This window comes from Prinia subflava, chromosome 1 (assembly GCF_021018805.1).
Source record: "Prinia subflava isolate CZ2003 ecotype Zambia chromosome 1, Cam_Psub_1.2, whole genome shotgun sequence".
Taxonomy (NCBI): Eukaryota; Metazoa; Chordata; class Aves; order Passeriformes; family Cisticolidae; genus Prinia; species Prinia subflava.
Window position 1 is genome coordinate 72,930,542 of NC_086247.1, and position 18,707 is coordinate 72,949,248.

The 18,707-nt window shown below is 41.4% G+C and overlaps 1 protein-coding gene across 1 annotated transcript in view; it reads right to left on the reverse strand.

Moving 5' to 3' along the window:
* The window catches only part of DAP (death associated protein), a 52,888-nt gene extending 37,395 nt beyond the window's left edge, over positions 1-15,493 (reverse strand). Inside the window, exons 1-2 of the mRNA XM_063399994.1 lie at positions 15,328-15,493; positions 8,893-8,989 (exon numbers count right to left, since the gene is read on the reverse strand). Of these exons, the coding sequence (XP_063256064.1) occupies positions 8,893-8,989; positions 15,328-15,382 (152 nt within the window). The 5' untranslated portion in view covers positions 15,383-15,493. The remainder of the gene's footprint in view (positions 1-8,892; positions 8,990-15,327) is intronic.
* Positions 15,494-18,707: the final 3,214 nt, after the last annotated feature.

The window sequence follows — 18,707 nt, forward strand, 5'->3', positions numbered from 1 at the left end:
TCTCAAAAGAGACACTTCAACTTAAATTGTTCTAGCAAAAATCCAACCTAGTTCTTCCACTGTAACACCCAGAGCTCTGCATTGACTTATTTGTTTAAAGAAAAAAGAGAAGGCTTTAGAATAGGGTTTGGAAAGCAATGGGCAAACCACTCAGCTCTCCAAGTACCTGTATCTAAAGGACTGTTTGATTCAGTACTGCAGTGTGAGGTGCTAGATGAAGCCAGTCTACTATTTAATTACAGCTGTAACAAGTTGGGGAAAAAAAAAGAAGAAAAAAAGTTAAATTTCAAGATTATTGGGATAAAGAACTAACCACTTTGGTTGTACCCAGTAGCAATACTTCAGCAACATTTAATAACTAATTTAATAATTAATTGGCATCTATTTAACATGATGTCTCTGACCAAGATGTGGCCTTTAAAATGTCAGACTGGTAGCAGAAAGCAGCAAGCCTACTTGAAGTGAACATTCCCCCAACAAGCAATGGACTGCGGTGAACAGGTCTATGAGCTGCCACAGCAGACTAAATAAAGCTCTAATGATGACAAAGCAACAAATGCTTTCAGTGTTGTTCTTATCTATCTCCCATATATCTCTTGCTTCTAGTACCAGCGTCCTGCAAGCAGCTGGAGTGAAATACATTCCCTCCTGTTTGGCACATTGACAGTTAAGAAATGATAATTCAAAGTTTATGTTAATATTAAGCTACTTCAAAGTCTGGTGCCTGATACAGCTGAGGCAGAAGAAACTTAATGGAGAGGAAGGTGCTACTGGAAGATCCCCCTCCTTGCACACAGTGTCAATCGCACGCACCTCCTACTCATTTTCAGCTCTTGGTGACTTCACTTCAAACACAGTGTTTTGATGTCAAATAAATGAGTAGCATCTAGTCCTCTGCAAGCTTTTTCTAGGAGAAATTCATACCTTTAGCTTTAGAAATACTCTCTGTGTTGTTGAACACTTAAATAATAGAGATTTGGGCTTAGTTAGTATAGTGAAATGGATTTGACTGTACTCCTGGGTTTGAAGATTTTTGTGCTTTATAATGCCTGTGCCTTCAGACTGGCATAGTCCCCTTCATCCCATGCATTCCAATACTTCAGAAGGATATCAAGAGAAAAGAATTAGGAAAAATACTACACAAGCTATTAGCTCAAGATCATTTACTTTTCTGTACTGACAAGGAACACTGTGCTAACTAAGCCATGCCACTGTAAAGACACCACTTCCCATCCATTTTCCTCTCATATATGACTAAGCTGTTCTCACCTTCCTCATCACACAGAATACAAATCAAAGACTTTCATTCTTTTAAAATCTTTTTTCTTACACCAGCTTGGCTGACAATTCAACTCAGCTTTCCAGCTAATTTCATAAGACAGCATATGTTTTTTCAGGACTGAACCTGGCTCTCGCTGAGCTGGATGGCGTTATCTTCTATTCACTTTGAGGGGGAGAAATATCAGATCTTTTTTAGTTCTTTCACACATGCACACAGTACTTCAGGAATATGAAAAAAGCTATCCATATAATGTCATAACTGGCACTTACACTGATGGATTTATCAACTTACTGCTTCAATCACCAAGAAATATTGGAAGCATAAAACAGTCTTTCAGAAGGCTCTCATCTTCCTGTATGAGAATTCATAATCTTGCCTAGCTTTTTCTCCATTCCCTACATTCACAGATATTTTCAGTTCTTAAATGGAGACATTCACAGCCTATTTTCTTGCTTTAAAGTAGCTCTGCATTTAAAAATCAGTATTACACATTCTATTCTCTGCACATACACTTAAGTCTGTCACTGCATAGGCGTTTGATAGAGTTCAACAGAGGTCACAGCAATTACTGTGCTACTTCTCAAAGTAACTGGTCATCTGCAGAAGGTATTGTCCTGAAAAATCACATGAACACAGCTAATACTGATTTCAGGTTTTATAACTAATCAAATTATGTATGTATAAACTTTAGCAGTCTTGAGCATCTGCTAATCGTAAAAACCCTAGGCAAAAGATTGAGACACAAAGATGAATAATAAAGTAGGAAAACGCATTGAAGGCAATGCTGCTTATGTAAAGGAGAAGAGTGTAACACTATTAAGAAGCTATTCCCTTAACTGTGAACTAAATTTAAGTCCAAAATAATAAAGATAAGAAGGGAGAAGGGATTAAAAAAACCCCAAGCACTAAGCACAGAATCTTTTTTGAAAATAAAGACCTTTTGCAGAAGGTTGGAAGCTATTTCCCTAACTGCACGATGTTCAGTATTATGCTTAATAATGTTACAAAATTATGGTTGCAATTCTTTGACAGACTTTTTCCAGCAGAACTTTTTAACCTTTGGAATATTTAGCCAAGTAAAGAAAAAGTTAGTCACACAAAACTCTACTATGACCATGGAGTAACACCCAATGTTTACTGCAATTTGCATCTTTCCCAGAAACCACAAGCACAGTATTCACAGCCAGGTTGCTTTTCCATTGTATTTCCAGACACTTCACTTTTAAGGCCAGTTGCCTCCAAAGCTCCATAGCTGAGTAACAAGAGTCCAAAGGCAGGAATAAAAACCTCTGAGTCATATCCATTATATCCATACATTTAATCAAATTTCATTTTTTACGTGGTCAAGTGTAAAATGACAATACAATCTATGAATGTAACTTCTTCTGTGCAACCACATCAGCTCACAGAGGTAACAGAATCAGGCCACAAAAAGAGGGGAAAAAAAGGTGTTTAGAAATATGGCGGAAGAAATTTGAATTCTGTCCAAGAAGAGGATGACACATGCTTTTACAGAGTACCAGTTCACTCCTTCAGGGCTGCCTCCACTGACACAATAGCCCAAGGGATCTTTGAAGTGCAATGGGACGCAGTCCTGTACCCACCAAAGTCGCACATCTCTTCTCCAGAAATTTAAGCAGAAGGTGTAGCAGTCTATCTGTCCTGACCTGTCTTTTTCTTTTAACTTTAAATATTCACCACATGGAGTCAATGCCTGCTTACATTTCTAGTACTTTGATTTTACAGATGCATGAACACAGGTAACGAGGTCTTCTTCAGCTTTATGTCAGTGAACTGCATGGGAGGAACACCAATGGGTTATTCACTCCGAGTATTGATGGAAGTTCAATGCTACCTGTTCACATTTATATGGGTTTGATTTCCATGTTTAACAAGCTGCAAAGTTTGGGGTTTTTTTTTGTTGTTGTTTGCTTGTTTACACATAAAACTCCCAAGATTTCCTTCTGTTAAACACCTGTTGACTCTACAACAAACAACACCAGAAGCACCCGGACTGGAACATCTTCATACATGATGCAAACTACCTCCTAAAGAACGTGCATGCATGTGAGCTGAACACTGCACATAATTTCCCAGATCTTAGCTGTCCTGAAGAGCAGTTATGCCCAAGCTAGAGTCAGAACATTGACTCTGCACTTTCTACCCCAGCTAAAACAACCAGAACTACAAAATATAAGAACAGAAATGGTTTCAAGCACCTCCATATTCAGGATATAAACAGATATACAAACCTTCTCTAAAGGCTTAATTATATAACCAATTTATATTATTTTATTTCTGTCAGAAGTTTCGTCAACATGGGTCATGACAAGGCAAAAACTAAGAATATTTTAATGACAGGAGAATCTTCAGTGGCAAATAAAAAAATGGAAATAATGTCTGTGACTTATTTCTTGTCAGCTGTAGCAGAGCAAAGTGAGGGAAAGGAAAAACAAATTTACTCTTGAATGGAAGTGTATACCCACAGCCAAGTTTTGGAGATTTTCACTGCACTTCCAAAAGAAAAAAAAACCAGGTTCAGCTCCACTTGCATATTCAGACTTAACAAGTAACACTGAAGGATAACAGAGGCCTTTGACAACTCCTCTCTCACCATGTAACTAAGTATTGAGAGTACTCTTTGACATACAAACACCCATATGCTTCATTAGCATAATTTCACTTTTGAGTCAACATTCTAAATTAGTCTCTTGGCTTTTTTCCTTTCACCCAGCAGATATTACTAAGGCAAATATCCACATTGTAAAAGTCAGGCATAATGTTGAGTTCACAATTTCCAGGTAGGCTTAAGATACAAAACACATACAATTTACATAAATATAGAGAAACAACACTAGTGCATTTATCTTGAGTAATTAAATCATGGTAATTACCCACTTTGTTTCAGAAATACAACAAAAGAGAAGGCAAGAGTCTAAGATATAAAAGCCTTTGCAGTTTATGCCGTTTGTTAAAAACAAGTCAGATATTTGCTTTAAATATTTTTTTAAATACAGATCCTGGTAGATAATTATAGTTTCTTTTTCTTGAGATCCCAGCGTGACAATTAATGAATCTCTTGTGCAAAACTGAACAAGCAGCTCTCAATTCAAATTATCTGTCTTTCAGGAGTATTTATTATGCCTAGAGTCAGCTGCTGACACAGAAATGCACATGATACTGCAAATCTCAGTTAAACAGGCATTAATGGGCTTTTAATAAAGCCCAGGACTGTGAGTAGCCTATTTATTCCAAATAATTTCTATGATAACATATAGTCCTGAAAAATGGTAGTTTTGATTCATAACCATACTTCTATTTATATGTTTCACCCTCCTCTAGCATCCTAAAAAAAAAGCCTTCCGGCAGCAATCAGTATGACTGTCAATCAATAAAAATTGCAACCATATCCAAAAAACCAAACCAACACAAGTGTTAAGAAATTACAAAAACCTAAGAAAAATCAGTAATTCATCAGTGCAGAAGTTCAGCCAGCCGGCATCCTAGCTCTAATCAGGTTGATCAAAATCACTCATCTTGAAGAGAATGCAGGCCAAGGATCCAGCCTCACAGTACAGTTTAACACTGACACCCTGACCATGGGGGTGGCACTGGCTTTGGATGCCAAATGTATCTTTAGTTCACCTAAACCAAACTGTGCAACTCCTCCCATCTTTCACTGAGCCTTCTCCACCATATAATTATATACAGACATTCCTTTTTTAAGTAAAACTACATTTATACCAGGCACATAAAATTAATTCTGCTACAGCTCAAGGCTGAGACCTGCCCTACAGGAAAAGTTTAAATTTATGTAAAATGGTCTTATCACATATTATTTTAAGGGATCACGAATCACCACCCTGACAAGTATCTCTACAATTTCATTAAATGGGAGGTTTCAGAACAATTTTATGTTAGGAAACAGAACAGAGTAAAATACTTTGCAGAGTAAGATACAGTAACTGGATTACAAGTTACTAAACAACTGAGAAAAAGAAACAAAGACCTACATGGTGAATGTTAAAGTCACCTTTATCACAGCACAGTTAGCTACGACAGGGGTGTTTACCTGTGTCAGCTTCATTTACATTAAGATTAGAAACACTGTTCCAAGTCTTTTCCTGCAAGCTGCAAAAACAATGCCAGCTGTCTCCAAAGCCACAAATAGTTCTATGAACTGAAGCTAAAAGGTTTCTTGCTGAGCAACTGCTCAGATTTGTGCCATCATGGGGAGGCCATGTGCTTTGAGTTCCTAGAGAACTTTGGGAAAGATGGAATTCTTCTGCTTCCATTTACTGCCAGTTCCACTAATCTGTCTTCAACTAAGTTTACAGTGAGATTAAAATAATGACTCATCCTAGCCTCCCTCTTCACACACAAATTACTCTTCTCTGTTTTATTATTTTCGCACACCACTGTCAGCTGCCCATATCAGCTGGCAGAAATTTCCTGAAGGGCTGTTTGCTTCTTTTGACTGCAAATGCAATGGGGAGTAGGGATTGCATCATATCAACAATACCACCTTAAAATGGCAAAGACTAAAACCATGACAAGCAGAAAGTTAAAAACACAGATGTTTCCACATCTGCTTAACAAAAGGACATAAAATACCAGCTAACTAAGCCCCAAAACTACATATATACTGGTGCTGGAGAAAGCAGCAATGCTTCACCCTTCCTGAAAAATACACCTCCTGATAAAACCATCCCTCACACACATCAGAAATCCAGGGGTTTTCAAACAGCACCATGAATCACCTGGAGCAGACAAAAACTCTGGGGGACTGCACCTTCCAGCAAAAAAGCAGCTGATGCGCTGCAAACCTAATTTAATTTTGACTAGCTTATTATTCTGTCTATGGCTAAATACCTTCTTGCTCAAATCTATAGCTTGCACTGCCACCAGAGCTGTGAAAGTATTCCCAAAGGAGCCTACAACAGACACATTAAACCCTTACATACACAAAAGGCTCTCAGTTCTACCGGGAAACAACTTCTCTTGACTTGTAAACAAACTTATATTATAATTCATATTAATTCCCACCTAGCTATGCTCCTTATGTCCTCCTGCTGCTTTCTTTCTCAAGAGGATTAGATCAAAGAAATAAAATAGTTCAGCTTAATACTTTCAGTATTAATACACAGACTCAGAATAACTGTATGTACAAGTGCCTAATACAAACCAACAATGCATCCTCTACACGAAAACAAAAGCAAAGAGCATACTCAGAATGCGTATTTTGATAATCAACTGATCAGGTGGATGAAGGAATGGATTTTGAGGTGCAACAAGCTAACTATTCACTAGTTAATAAGATAGTCTAGAAGACTCTAGAAGTCTTTAAACTTTCTCCTCTGTCTTAAAAGCATAAACTTTGCTCCCAATATTAAAATACAGTTTGTTTTTGTTAGCATCTACAGATCAAGAGTGCACTCTCCCCCAGTCATTCTAGCCTAGTTGCCTAGCCTTTGTTTCATGCTAAGGACTGGTCTCAGGGCACCTCATCTAGACTCCCTGCAAGTGATGCCAAACTGACACACACAGATCGAGACACCTAACACACACCAACTAGGATTGGTCCTTCAGTCCAGATGACCAAACTAATTCATCTCCAAAACACACACAGTGTGAACATCAAGTCCTCAGCACCCGCTGTTTACCCCTACAGAGGTGCTTCTACTGTGTCACAGAACCTGCTCCAGCAGACACAGCCACAAAAATCAAGGTTAAATTTTAACTTTTCCCTGCACTATTTGAGTGAAACAGGGAAAACAATCTTATTTGAAGAAGGGAATAGATCAGGTGCTGTGTAGTAACAGAGGCTTAGATCTGTGAACAGGCACAAGAGGTCTTGTCATTTGGATCCTAATGAGGCTCCTTGCCATGAGGCTGGCATGCCAGGGAAATTGATGAGCAGGTATATAACACTGTGCTGGCTCTGGCTGAGGTAGTAAATTCTCCCCACAGCAGCCCTCACAGTGCTGTTCTTTGTTCTGATAGCTAGAAACACACTTATAACACACCAATATTGGCTCAGTGCTGCTGAGCAGCACCTCCACAGAACCCAAGCTGCTTCTCCAACATTATCCTCTCACCTGCAGGCAGTGGGTAGACAAGATCTTGGGAGGGGACACAGCCAGGACAGCTGATCCCAAGTGACCAAGGGAATATTCCATACCATCTGCTCAGCAATAAAAGTTAGGAGAAAGGAGGAGGAAGCAGGGATAATTCATTACTATGATGCTTGTGTTCCAAAGCAATCACTAACACATACTGAAGCCCTGCTTCCCAGGATGTGATGGACATCATCTGCTGATGGGAGATAGTGGATACATATTTTATTTTCCTTTGCTTCCATGCATGGCCTTTGCTTTTGCTTTATTAAACTGTCCTTATCTTGACCTGTGGTTTTTCATCCTACTTTCTCCCTCCTCATCCTGCTGAGTAGGGGAGTAATAGAGCAACTTGGTAGACAGCGGCTGCCCAGCCAAAGTCAACACGCCTCAAATAAAAGGATGTATCCCTAAACAAAGTTTAAATTGACCCCAAAATAAAATTTCCTACTTTAGACAAAACTTGGCTGCAATACAGACTCTTTCAACTTATGTGTCACGGTACAGAATTATAAGATGACCAACTTGGTTGATGAAAAAAGGACATAAATTTTAATTCTCCACCAGGTATTTGAATTTATTAGTTAAAATTACTTTTCTCAGAGGGTGTTTTGTGTTCAAGTAAATAAACACATTGGGGTTTATTTCTAGACATTTTCACAATGCTTATTTATTACCATTATTTTACGTGTAAAATAAATATAATCTAAGTCAGCCTACTTACCAAAACACAGGAAAGGTTCTCTGGGTTTTTTTTTACTTGAGCAAATAGCAAGGACAAACCCATGCCCTAAGTTAGTAGATAAACAGTTCAGGTAAATATAGTCTTGGCTGGAAAGAAAAACAGGTAGCTGAGGAAAGCAGCACAAAACCAGGTGGCTTTTGTAAGAACAGAAAAACAGCGACAGTCCATCCTGCTTTCATTTCTAAACAGAAGTAATCCAATAAATCTAGTTAAAACTGCTAATGAACTGCAGTCTTAGTATTCTCCACCACCAAAACCAATAGATTCCCATCCAAAAATAAATGCAGGTAATATTAGTACCATATATTTTTACTTGTCTTTTCAAAAGCACCATATTGTCAGATGCCTCACAGACGCGGGATTACAGACCAAAGAGTAAAAGGAAACACCCAGCATACAGAAAGACCACCTTGTACATGGACTACCAGCCTCATACTTCTGTCTAAATGTGCTTAGCCTCTGTGCTTCGGCACAGCCTGAGCTGAGACATTTTAGGAAAGCTGAGGTTTCACTTCTATTGTAATTTTTTCCAGCCTTCTCTTACATGGCAGGACCATTTAAAGAAGGCTCAGAAATATGAAAATTCCCAAATTCCCCAATTCTCTTGAAGGAGCATATAACTTGCTACTGCTTTATGATACCAAAACAACTGTACCTCTGGCTGGCTAATCACAAGGAAAACAAACTGGTGATAAGGTTCAAGGTCATGGAAACTCACTGTAGCATACACACCAAATCAAAGTGCTCACCTGCTGGTTTCCCAGTCTTGGTCATCCTTATCTTTTTCTTCTTTGGCATCTGAATTGTGTGGGTGTTTCTGCACAATCCGCATCCCACCGGCTTTCACTGGAATGGTAATTAAATAGATAACAACAAACCTCAGTCAAATCAGCATTAAGTGAAGAATGCTTTAAAGATTCTGCTTTCCCTGCTTCCCTTCCCGATACTTTACATAGTAATTTAACAGTAACCACAGGTTGAAAAAGAAGCCCAAAGCGTTAAAAAAGAGGCAAGTCTAAAGAACAGCTACTTCAGGACCTCATCAGCCTTTCTCTTTCACATGATGCCATCTTTGCTTATCCTGAGGAGATGGAGCTCATTTTACCACGTGCTTCCAATGACATCTTAGAAAACTCCGTTCTAATTCCCTCTCCACCCTCTAGCTTGCAGCAGTCAAACGAAACTGAGGCAATGACTTGCATAACACTACACAAAAGACCACAAACCAAAGAAACTAACTTGTCATTTCATGTTAAAAAGTACATCTATAATAACAGTATTTATACAAAGAAGTACTTCACAAATTGTGTAATAAAAAGCAAATTTAGGAGGACTATTAACTCACATTTTGGAACAGAGCTTTTTGTTTTGCAAAACATATGAGCATTTACAACATTTTAAAACCCTGCATCATTTAAGTTTTAGAAATGATGCAAACATGAAAGCAGCCCTTTGAAAAGCAAACCAAGAAATGAAAGCAAATCCACTTATGTGCATCACTTATCCACTCCAAAGTGCAATCTAAAACAGGAACCAAGCCAGGCTTAGCACTGCAGCTACTAAGCAGAGCAACAGACAGGTTGCTCTTGATCTGCCTTCTGGTTCAATAGTGTACTTTTCCTTTTCTTCAACAATTCTTCTAGCTACACATTGCTACACAGGACAGCATAGGATAAGATGACGCATCTAGTTAGCTTAATTGGACGGGTTACACTGCCATCAGCAACCACATCAGAAAACCACTACAGTGGTCAGAAGTCAATCAAACCACTTAGAGACACGCTGGTTTGTGTCTCACAGTGCCCTGACACGGTGTGTGTGGTGAGCCTCGGCAGAGGTGTCGGCCGGAGCACGCAGGATGCCAGAGCAGCACCCGGGAGAAGCTGACGCTGCACGGACGGGGAGGATGCGCTTCTGAGAGCCCTCCTGTGTCCTGCCACAGAGGGACCAGGGCACCTCACAGCTGTTCAGTGCTAACCCCAGAGAGCAAGGCACAGGTCTAATTCCCAATTCTTAACCAGGACAGCAGTGGAAAGGCCACAGCCATGCATAAATTTTAGAGCCTGAATGAAGGAAAGCAGGAAAGTGACCTGCTCCAGGAGAAAGTGAAAGCTCTTTGGCCTCATCTTTTAAAAAGATATTTTAAGTTCTGAGTGATATTTGAATGACAAACTTCATTCAATTCAGTAAAGATCATTAACTAAAGACGAACGAAGGCAACGAACAGATAAACTCAAAGAAATATCTTTTAAAACCTATCAAAACTGTGTCCTCTTATCATGCACTAAAAAAACCCAAACTCAAATCACTAACCATTTTGTGTTCTCTCCAGTGGAAAACTTTAATTGATGAGAAGTGTTTCACATGGGACAAGAAAGACAGTTTAAAAAAACTACATGTTTTTAATTGCCTAAACTGAAGCAAAAATTAAAATTCCAAATATTTTTCTTGATTCAAGCTCCTTATAAATCTAAGTTTGTTTGCAAAAGCAAACACTGAGTTCTGTCAAGTGCAGTCTTGTTTTAACATCTCAGTTAATCAAAGTACTGCTACACTTTATTTACATTTATTTATAAAATATTAATTTAATTAAATTAATTTCCAAATTTAACATCATTGCACAATCAGGACCTTTTACTCATTTATTTCAAATTACTTCTTGTGGAAGATGCTGTCTCCACAGCAACATCTGCCAGGGTTACAAACAGCAGTTCTGAACAACACACATGCTTCCATGTCCTTCAACATCTAACAGACAACTAGAGAAAACAATACCTGAAAATTTAGTGTTAATTTAGATTTAAAATATCTCTCCTCTCACATTGTGTATCATCAGGCCACCTCTTTATCTGTCACTGGAAAAAATACACAGCTAACACAATCAGATTTGCCTGTATGCAGAATTAAAAAGAAGGGATTGAAAAGCAAATAACCAGACAACTAAAAAGCCATAATAGTGACTAATGCAGCAACTTGGAATTTTAAATCTGACTTTTTGAACCAATATCAGCAAGCATAGTATAGACAGCTTAAAGTACTTTGGTGCATAATTGAATTATATTTAGCAATCCAAAGTTACTGTGCAGAAGGAACCAGCAAGCAGCTGCAATAATGATGTGTGAGACCAGAAGTGAAATAATTAGATAGCATTCTGTACATATCTGCCACCCATGACACAGCATGCTCATACCCAATCCAGTTTCAGGAGATTTAGCTTAAAATGATAAATACCCTTGCAGCATAATTCACGTTCCTTTTCAAAAGGTATCAGCTAAGCTACATTACCTCAGGGTGTGACAAGAGAAGAAATGATTATATCCATGAAGCTAATGAAAAACCCACTCAACATTTGTGAGATCTTCTTGGGAGTTATGAGGAATCATCTATTTCCTACTTGCCTAGCATTTACTGCCTAATTCGACAGATGCTCACCATGGTGATTTTGTCACTTAAAAGTCATTCTTAAAAGAGCTCAGATTTCCTTATCCTGCAAACAGAGGATTTAAATAACTGATAAACCACCTTCAGAACACCGCCAGAAAGCAGTGTTCAGAGGCAGATGCTGTCCATGCCCCTGTGTTGGGATTAGGAAGAAAGCAGCTCCTGTGCTGAAGAGCAAGTGCAGAGCTCAGGTGCCAAGACAGGAGAGGACAGGGAACGGCTCCCTGGAGTCATTTGAAATAAAGAAGGGTTCATTTGCCAGCACACTCAGAAAAGCAACAAGTCTATCTGCTTCAGTACTGAATACAAGTTTGGGATTTTAATTATCGTATGTCATGTTTTCCCCCCTCGAGAGGCAGACAGGACTACCTTGTCAGTCCTGTGAATGCCAGCCTGTGTTCCTCATAAGGGTATGACTACTCCTTCTGGAAATGTATTAAACAACTGTGTTAATCAATTACCACTCAAGCTGATCTGGAGTTGGGAAGTATTCTGCTCTTTCCTCCCTGCCCCCACTGCTGGACTCCTCTGTTTCTGAGACTGAACTCTAAAATAAACCCCACTGAGTTGGAGCAAGTACCAAGTGCTCAGAGAGGCACCACAGGTCCGGGCCGCCCTGGCCCCAGCCTGCTCAGGGTGCAGACCTGAGGCTGTCCCTCCCAGGGAAACCTTCCAGCTCAACCCCAACCACCAGCTGCTCACAGCAATCCGACAGGAACTTTCACAAATCCAGAGCACAACCAAGAGTCTTAGCTGCTTTCCTTTTTCTTGAGTATGTATTCAATATTAACAAGAAAATTTATTTCTTATGTACGGTGTAATAACAGATTCCATTACAACAATAAGATGTATGAAAAGGGAAACACAAAACACCGTTGTACCAGATTAAGGGAGCATACATTAGTGTTCCACAGAGTAAGAAGAGTTATTACAAGCCTTCATTTCACAGAAATCTCGACTCAGAGCTATTTTTTTTAATGTACAAAAAAGCACATAACTATTTTCACAAATCTATCATAAAACTTCCTAAATGCACTTTTAACACAATCACCTTTCTTTATCCCTCCACAGTACGCACTAGACGAACAGCTAAAGCATAATTAGACAGATCTCTTCAGAGGAACTGTACAAACCTACTCAGCAATGTATTATGGGCACACTTGATCTCACTGACAGGCGGATATTTAATAAAGATTAAGCTAGGGCCCTCTTAAATTTCAGAGGGGAGGTCAAAGTCGCTTCCTGCCCTGAGGTCTTGAGGTTTCTTTCCATTTCATTACCCTTTGTCTTTTCAAGTGCCTTTTCTTTTCTCCCTGTGTGAAAGATCAATGCAGAGGGGAATGCAATGCAGAGAGGAATCAGTAAGCAAGGGCCAACAGTGCACTCGAAAAACAATAGAATTGTCAATTTTGCTTTTAATTTGATGACCGAAATCCTTCCTAACTTACATGCCCAACCTACTCAGTAGGCTAAGACACATCTGTAATTACAGGTCGTGCTCTTTGTAAAACTGTATGCAGCAAAACTTGGGCTTTTAAGCCATTTATCAAAGAAATACCCTACTCACACCTTTTCTTTGATAGAAATTTGCCTTGTTATTCATGAATAAAATTCCACCGGTATTAATTTTTTTAAAAGAATTTCTTACTTTCATTTTATTAAAATTTGTTTGCAGACTGATCTATTGCACTATTCTAATATTCAGGGATCTAAACAAGCTTGAGATACAAGATTAAAACCTATCTTCAGCCACTAGAGTAAATATATACTCTTGCAAGTCATAACACTTCTTGTGGATTTTCCAGCTGTTAAAAGGCCAAAGGGCCGAACAGCTTAGAAAAATCTTCTTCCCAAAGAAACCTGAATATACAGTAAAGCATTAGGTTTTTCTGGCCTCAAAGACAGGCTCCTTCCAAAGATAAATTTTGTGTGCATGTTCAGAAAAAATAGAAAGAAAATAGGGATGGCAATGACCTTAAATGGCACATAGTCGAACGTGTTCTTTAGTTTGTACGTGGGTCCATGTTTCACAAAGAAAATAACCTCAAACCCAGATATTCTGATGGCAAAGGAAACCTGTACTGTACTCCAGCTGAGCTTTTACACTGTACATTGCTAGTTTCTCATGTGGCCTAGAGAGGCTCACTTCAGGTCTTTTAAAAATTTTCAACCATTTCAAAACACAGGTTTTGAAGCAAAACTCTCAAACGTGGAACAACATCAGAAAATACAGTTACAAAGCACATTTGTTTCATCAATGATGTAGCTGGAAGACCGATGTAAGATCTTAATGATCCCTCCACTCTGAAGCTGACGTGTACCTCAACACAAGCCAGCTTGAGGCAACAAAAGCTGTCAACTTTGGAAAATGATGCTTTGGTTTGTTCCCTGAAGCAGCTCAGCAAGAAGCCAGGTAAGAGCTAATGCCACAACAAGGGAGGCTGCAGGACTGGAACAACTGCTCAGCCAAGAGACTGACTTACATGCACTGCTGAGCTGTATCTACCATGAAAAGCAAAGCCATTATTTCTCACTTCCATGTAGAGGAATTTCAAGTCCTCATTGTAAAGAGCATGGGATTCGATTATGGTTCAACAGCTGTTTACAAATTTAGCTTTAAATCTCATCAACGGATTTGAATATAAAACTAGGCACCTTGGGATTTTTTACTGGAACACTTAAAAAAAACGCTCCCCAACTACTCCACAGGGAAACATCAGATGACATATGTAAAGCTGCTGATGCAGGGAAAGTTCTCATTTTTAAGAAAACTGTATGAAGCAAAACTAACAGTACATGAAGGAACACAACTTCAGTAGTGCAAGGAACTGAACCCCACCTGTACAGAGAGGAGCTACCATGTATGGACCCTGGCAGATGAGTGTCCCATTGGAGGTGACACACAGCTCCCACCCTGTCCGCCCACTCGCACACAGCAGCAGCACGGAAGGCGATGGATCTCCTTTGCTGAGCACTTCTCAAGCACCTTTACCTGTTTGTTTCCCACCCTGCCAGGGTCCAGAATGGCAGGCAGGAGCGCGCACGCTGCTCTGGCACTCACACCGTGGTGCCCACGGGCACAAGGATGCACAGAGCACTCCTGGTTTGCGGTGATGTTCACACTCAGCGTACTCTCTGCTGGAACAGCCCCGCAGGCTGCGACGGGCCGAGACCGCTCCGCTCCCCTTCCCACCGCCACCAGCCCCAGGCGGGGTTCCGGAGGCCCCCGCCGCCTTTCGAGGGGGGGATGCCGGGGAAGATAACGCTGTCTGCCTGCCGGGTCCGAGCCTGGAGATGCCAAGTGCACACACCCGATGAGGGCTTGGACACAACCACAGCTCTCCTCGGGGAGAGGCAGGGCAGGGAGCTTCGCCCCGTCACCGGGAGAGGCTGCCGGAGGGCAGGGAGCGCCGCGGGCGCCCAGGGCTCAGGCGGGGATCCCAGCGCACCTCCCGCGGCCAGAGCGCCGCATCGCGCCCGAGCAGTGGAGAGCGAGGAAACCCACGGGGGCTCGCATCCCCGGGGCCTCGAACCCACCGGGGCTCACACCCCCGGGCTCGCATCCCCGGCAGCGGCGGGACCCGCCCGAGGCCGGCCTCGCCCTCCTCAGCCCCGGCGCGCACAGGAGGGGGCTTGGCGGGGAAGCGGCGCCCGGCCCCGCCGGCCCGCGGCCGCCCGGCCCCCCCGTCCCGTCCCCGGCGTGGCAAGAGAAAGAGCGGAGAGACGGGAACCGGCGGCCGTACCAGCAGGAGGGTGTCCGGCCCGCGTCTCTGCTTTCTCTTTGGGAGGCGAAGACATTTTTACTGTGGCAGCGGCCCCGCTCCCGCACCGGGCACCCGCACCCCAACACGGCCCGGCGAACACGGCCCACGCCCGCCCTGTCAACGTGGCCGCCGGGGGGGCGGCGCCGCGGCGGCCGCCGGGCCCTGCCCCGGCCGGGCGGGCGGGGACGTGGCGCCCGCAGCGGGCGGGCTGTGCGCCGTGAGGGCCGCCGGGCAGTGCTGCCGCCGGGGCCGCCCTGCTTGTTGTGTTTGCCGTGGGGGAACGGGGCGGGCAGCTAACAGCGTGGTCTAGAAGCGTCTGCGTGTGCGCTTCCAGTAGTAGTGACTAATTAGTGACTAATTGACCGTCCGCGCCTGGCGCTGTGTTGTGCTCCGCCAAAGAGCGTATTTGTGAAGCGGCATAAGGAGCTGTGCAATTTTTGGCTGGGGTAGAGTTGATTTTTTCCACGATGGCTGGTGTGGGCCGTGTTTTCGAGTTGTGCTGGAGACCTTGTTGATAACTCGGAGCAGTAAGTGCCCACCTTGCCTTTGCTTCAGACCTCATTTCCTTGCTGTTTGAAATTACAGAGCTGATTCAGATCGTTTTAAGAGAATTTTCGAACACTCGAGTTAGCTTTTGCAAGTCATGTGGAAAGGCACAGAGCACAGCATCTGAACGAATTATATTAGCAGCAAAGTGTAAACCATGTAGGCCATTCTGGTTTTCTTCTATAGTTTGAAATAAGAAAACAAGTACCCCAAAAGATGAGTGTATGATGTTTGAGAGTTGACCCTCCCTGCCTCCAAAGTGGTATAGAAACATTTCATTGCACATTTGTTACAGGGAAATTAATGTAATCATATTTCATTTATCTGCTATCACTCTATGTAACAACTATATTACCATTGCAAAAGTATGTGTGATGTGTAAATCCACATTTTGTTGGTGTGGGTTTTTTTGTTTTTTGGGTTTTGTTGTTGTTGTTGTTGTGGGGTTTTTTTGTTTTGCTTTTGTTTTTGCCACAGTCTAAAATATAATCCCGTCATGGTATCCTTAACAGCTTGAATGAGCAAATGTAAAAATATTGCAACTAAGTTCTTGCATTTTGCTGCTGGGTTATTTCAATTTCTTGCACATGCAGCACGTTAGAGTCTCAGATTGTATTTTCAGCTCTGTCACCTTCAGTGTAACCTAACACAAGTTACTCCAATTCACTTTCTAGTCGCTGTCAAATTCTATCCAGATTATATTTTTTTTCTAGAGTAGTATTATGAGATTTTAATGCTTTTTTGTCTACCATCCTCTGAATTTGAATTAAAATATTAAATTCTCACCTTTTCTTGATTTTCCCAGGTTTGTTTGCTTTGGATTTCCCTGTGCTGATTACCAAAGTTGATGGAAATTTTTGCTGTCGCAAGTTTAATCTAAACCAGCTGTTATAGAAATGAAATTAGCGAAAATGTGCTATATGACATTAAAACACCTGCAAGTGAATGATTTTTCTCTAAGAAACAGTTTAATAATTTACTATTCAAGCATAATGTTTTAGTTCATGAAGATGCACTGGGATGAAGTATTCCGTCAAAGATGTGCTTTGGCTGCTCTTGCTACTGCCAGCAACATTTCTTTATGTTATGAGAGTTCACATGTCGCTATTAGCACAAGTATTTGTGTGAAGGCTTGCTGTGGCTTCGCTGCTAAAATACAACATCCACCCTGAGCATTTCTCGGAGACATATGGCTGAAATTTCCTGAAAGCGCAGCTGTGCACTGGGTTTGGAAGCTGGGATCTCAAGGCAAACCATACTAGTGCAGAAGGAGCAAGAACTGGAAGAAAGGAATACAGATTGGAACCAGAAAAAATGAGGAACAGGAACACTTGGCCTTAGTGGACCAGGAGACGAGGTCAAAAATTTGAGTGGGTGGTGGAGAGGTAACATGGGAATTGTGAAGCAGGGCAAATACCATGGCAGAAGGAAATAAATGTTTTTTCTCAAACAATCAAGTAAGAGCCAGAACTGGTTGAGTGAGATGAGGACCCCATTAAATTGTTGCAAGACAAGCAAAAGGAAGACAAAATTCCAAAATTAAAATAAATACATAAATAAATAAATAGAGATTTGTAGAATCAAGCACCTAAATGAGGAGATGCTACTAAGTTTGTAGGTGGTGCTTCAGTTTTGTGAAACACTATGATGGTTTCTTTGGCAAATGTAAGGAAACATGCATTTTTCCAGCTAGTGGCAGTGTCATAATACTAGTAACAATCACAGCATCACAGAATAATTAAGGATGGAAAAGATCCTGAAGATCATCAATCTAGCCATCAACTTAGCACTGCCCATAGAAGTGTTGAAGAATGTGTGGATATGGCACTTGAGGACATGGTTTAATAGTTCGCCCTGGGCAATCGTTCTAATCTTTTACAACCCCTTCCATGAAGACATCTTTCCTAATATCCCATGTAAACCCCCCCTGGCAGAACTTGAGGCCGTTTCCTCTCATCCCGTTACTCGTTACTGGGAGAAGAGACTGGCACCCACCTGGCTACAGCCTCCTTTCACAGGTACTTGTAGAGAGCAGTAAGGTCTGCCTCGAGCCTCCTTTTCCCCCAGCTAAACCATGTCCTGCTCAATTCCGTCAGTGTGCAGAGAGGCGTTCTTAATGACAGGCAGTAAAATGCCAGGATTTTTCAGTCACTTAGTCATTTCCAGCAGGCCGGTTGTTTGTACCAGCACGCACAAATGGCAGCAACAGTGGGGAACTTCATCGGGGAACAGGCAGAGTTTGTACAACAAGCTGGCTGCGGAGTCACTTCCTTTGCCAATTCAGCCACGCCTGGTGCTGACACACTTTCCCCAGAGATTGTAGCAAAGGCAAGTCCCTACTGGAAAACGAGTGAATGACAGCATCACAGGGCACTGAAATGTAGCAGCACACTGAGGGAAGAGTAAATAAAACAGCTTGTTTAGGATATTTCATGTTTTAACGTGTTTTCAAGACTGCTGGATGTTTTAGAATATGAGTATTTTTGTGGAGAATTCCACCACATACCTCTTCAGTTCATGGGTAGGAGCTGGTAACAGACACCTTAAGTCTCTGTGATATTATCCAGCACAACCAAGAAAGAGGAATCTCCAGCAACTACTAATTTTGACTAAAATAGCAGGCAGAAAGAAGCTATGTCTTATGTGGTGATGGTGCAGGCGAAAAAAAAAAAAAAAAAAAAAAAAAACCAACACCAACCAAAATAGGACAAAGCCCTTTACAAATCCCACAGTTAAAAGTTAAAAAACAACCTGAAGAGAATAGTTAGGAAAGTAGGAAAAGCATGCATATCATAGCTATTTTCAGTGGCAGT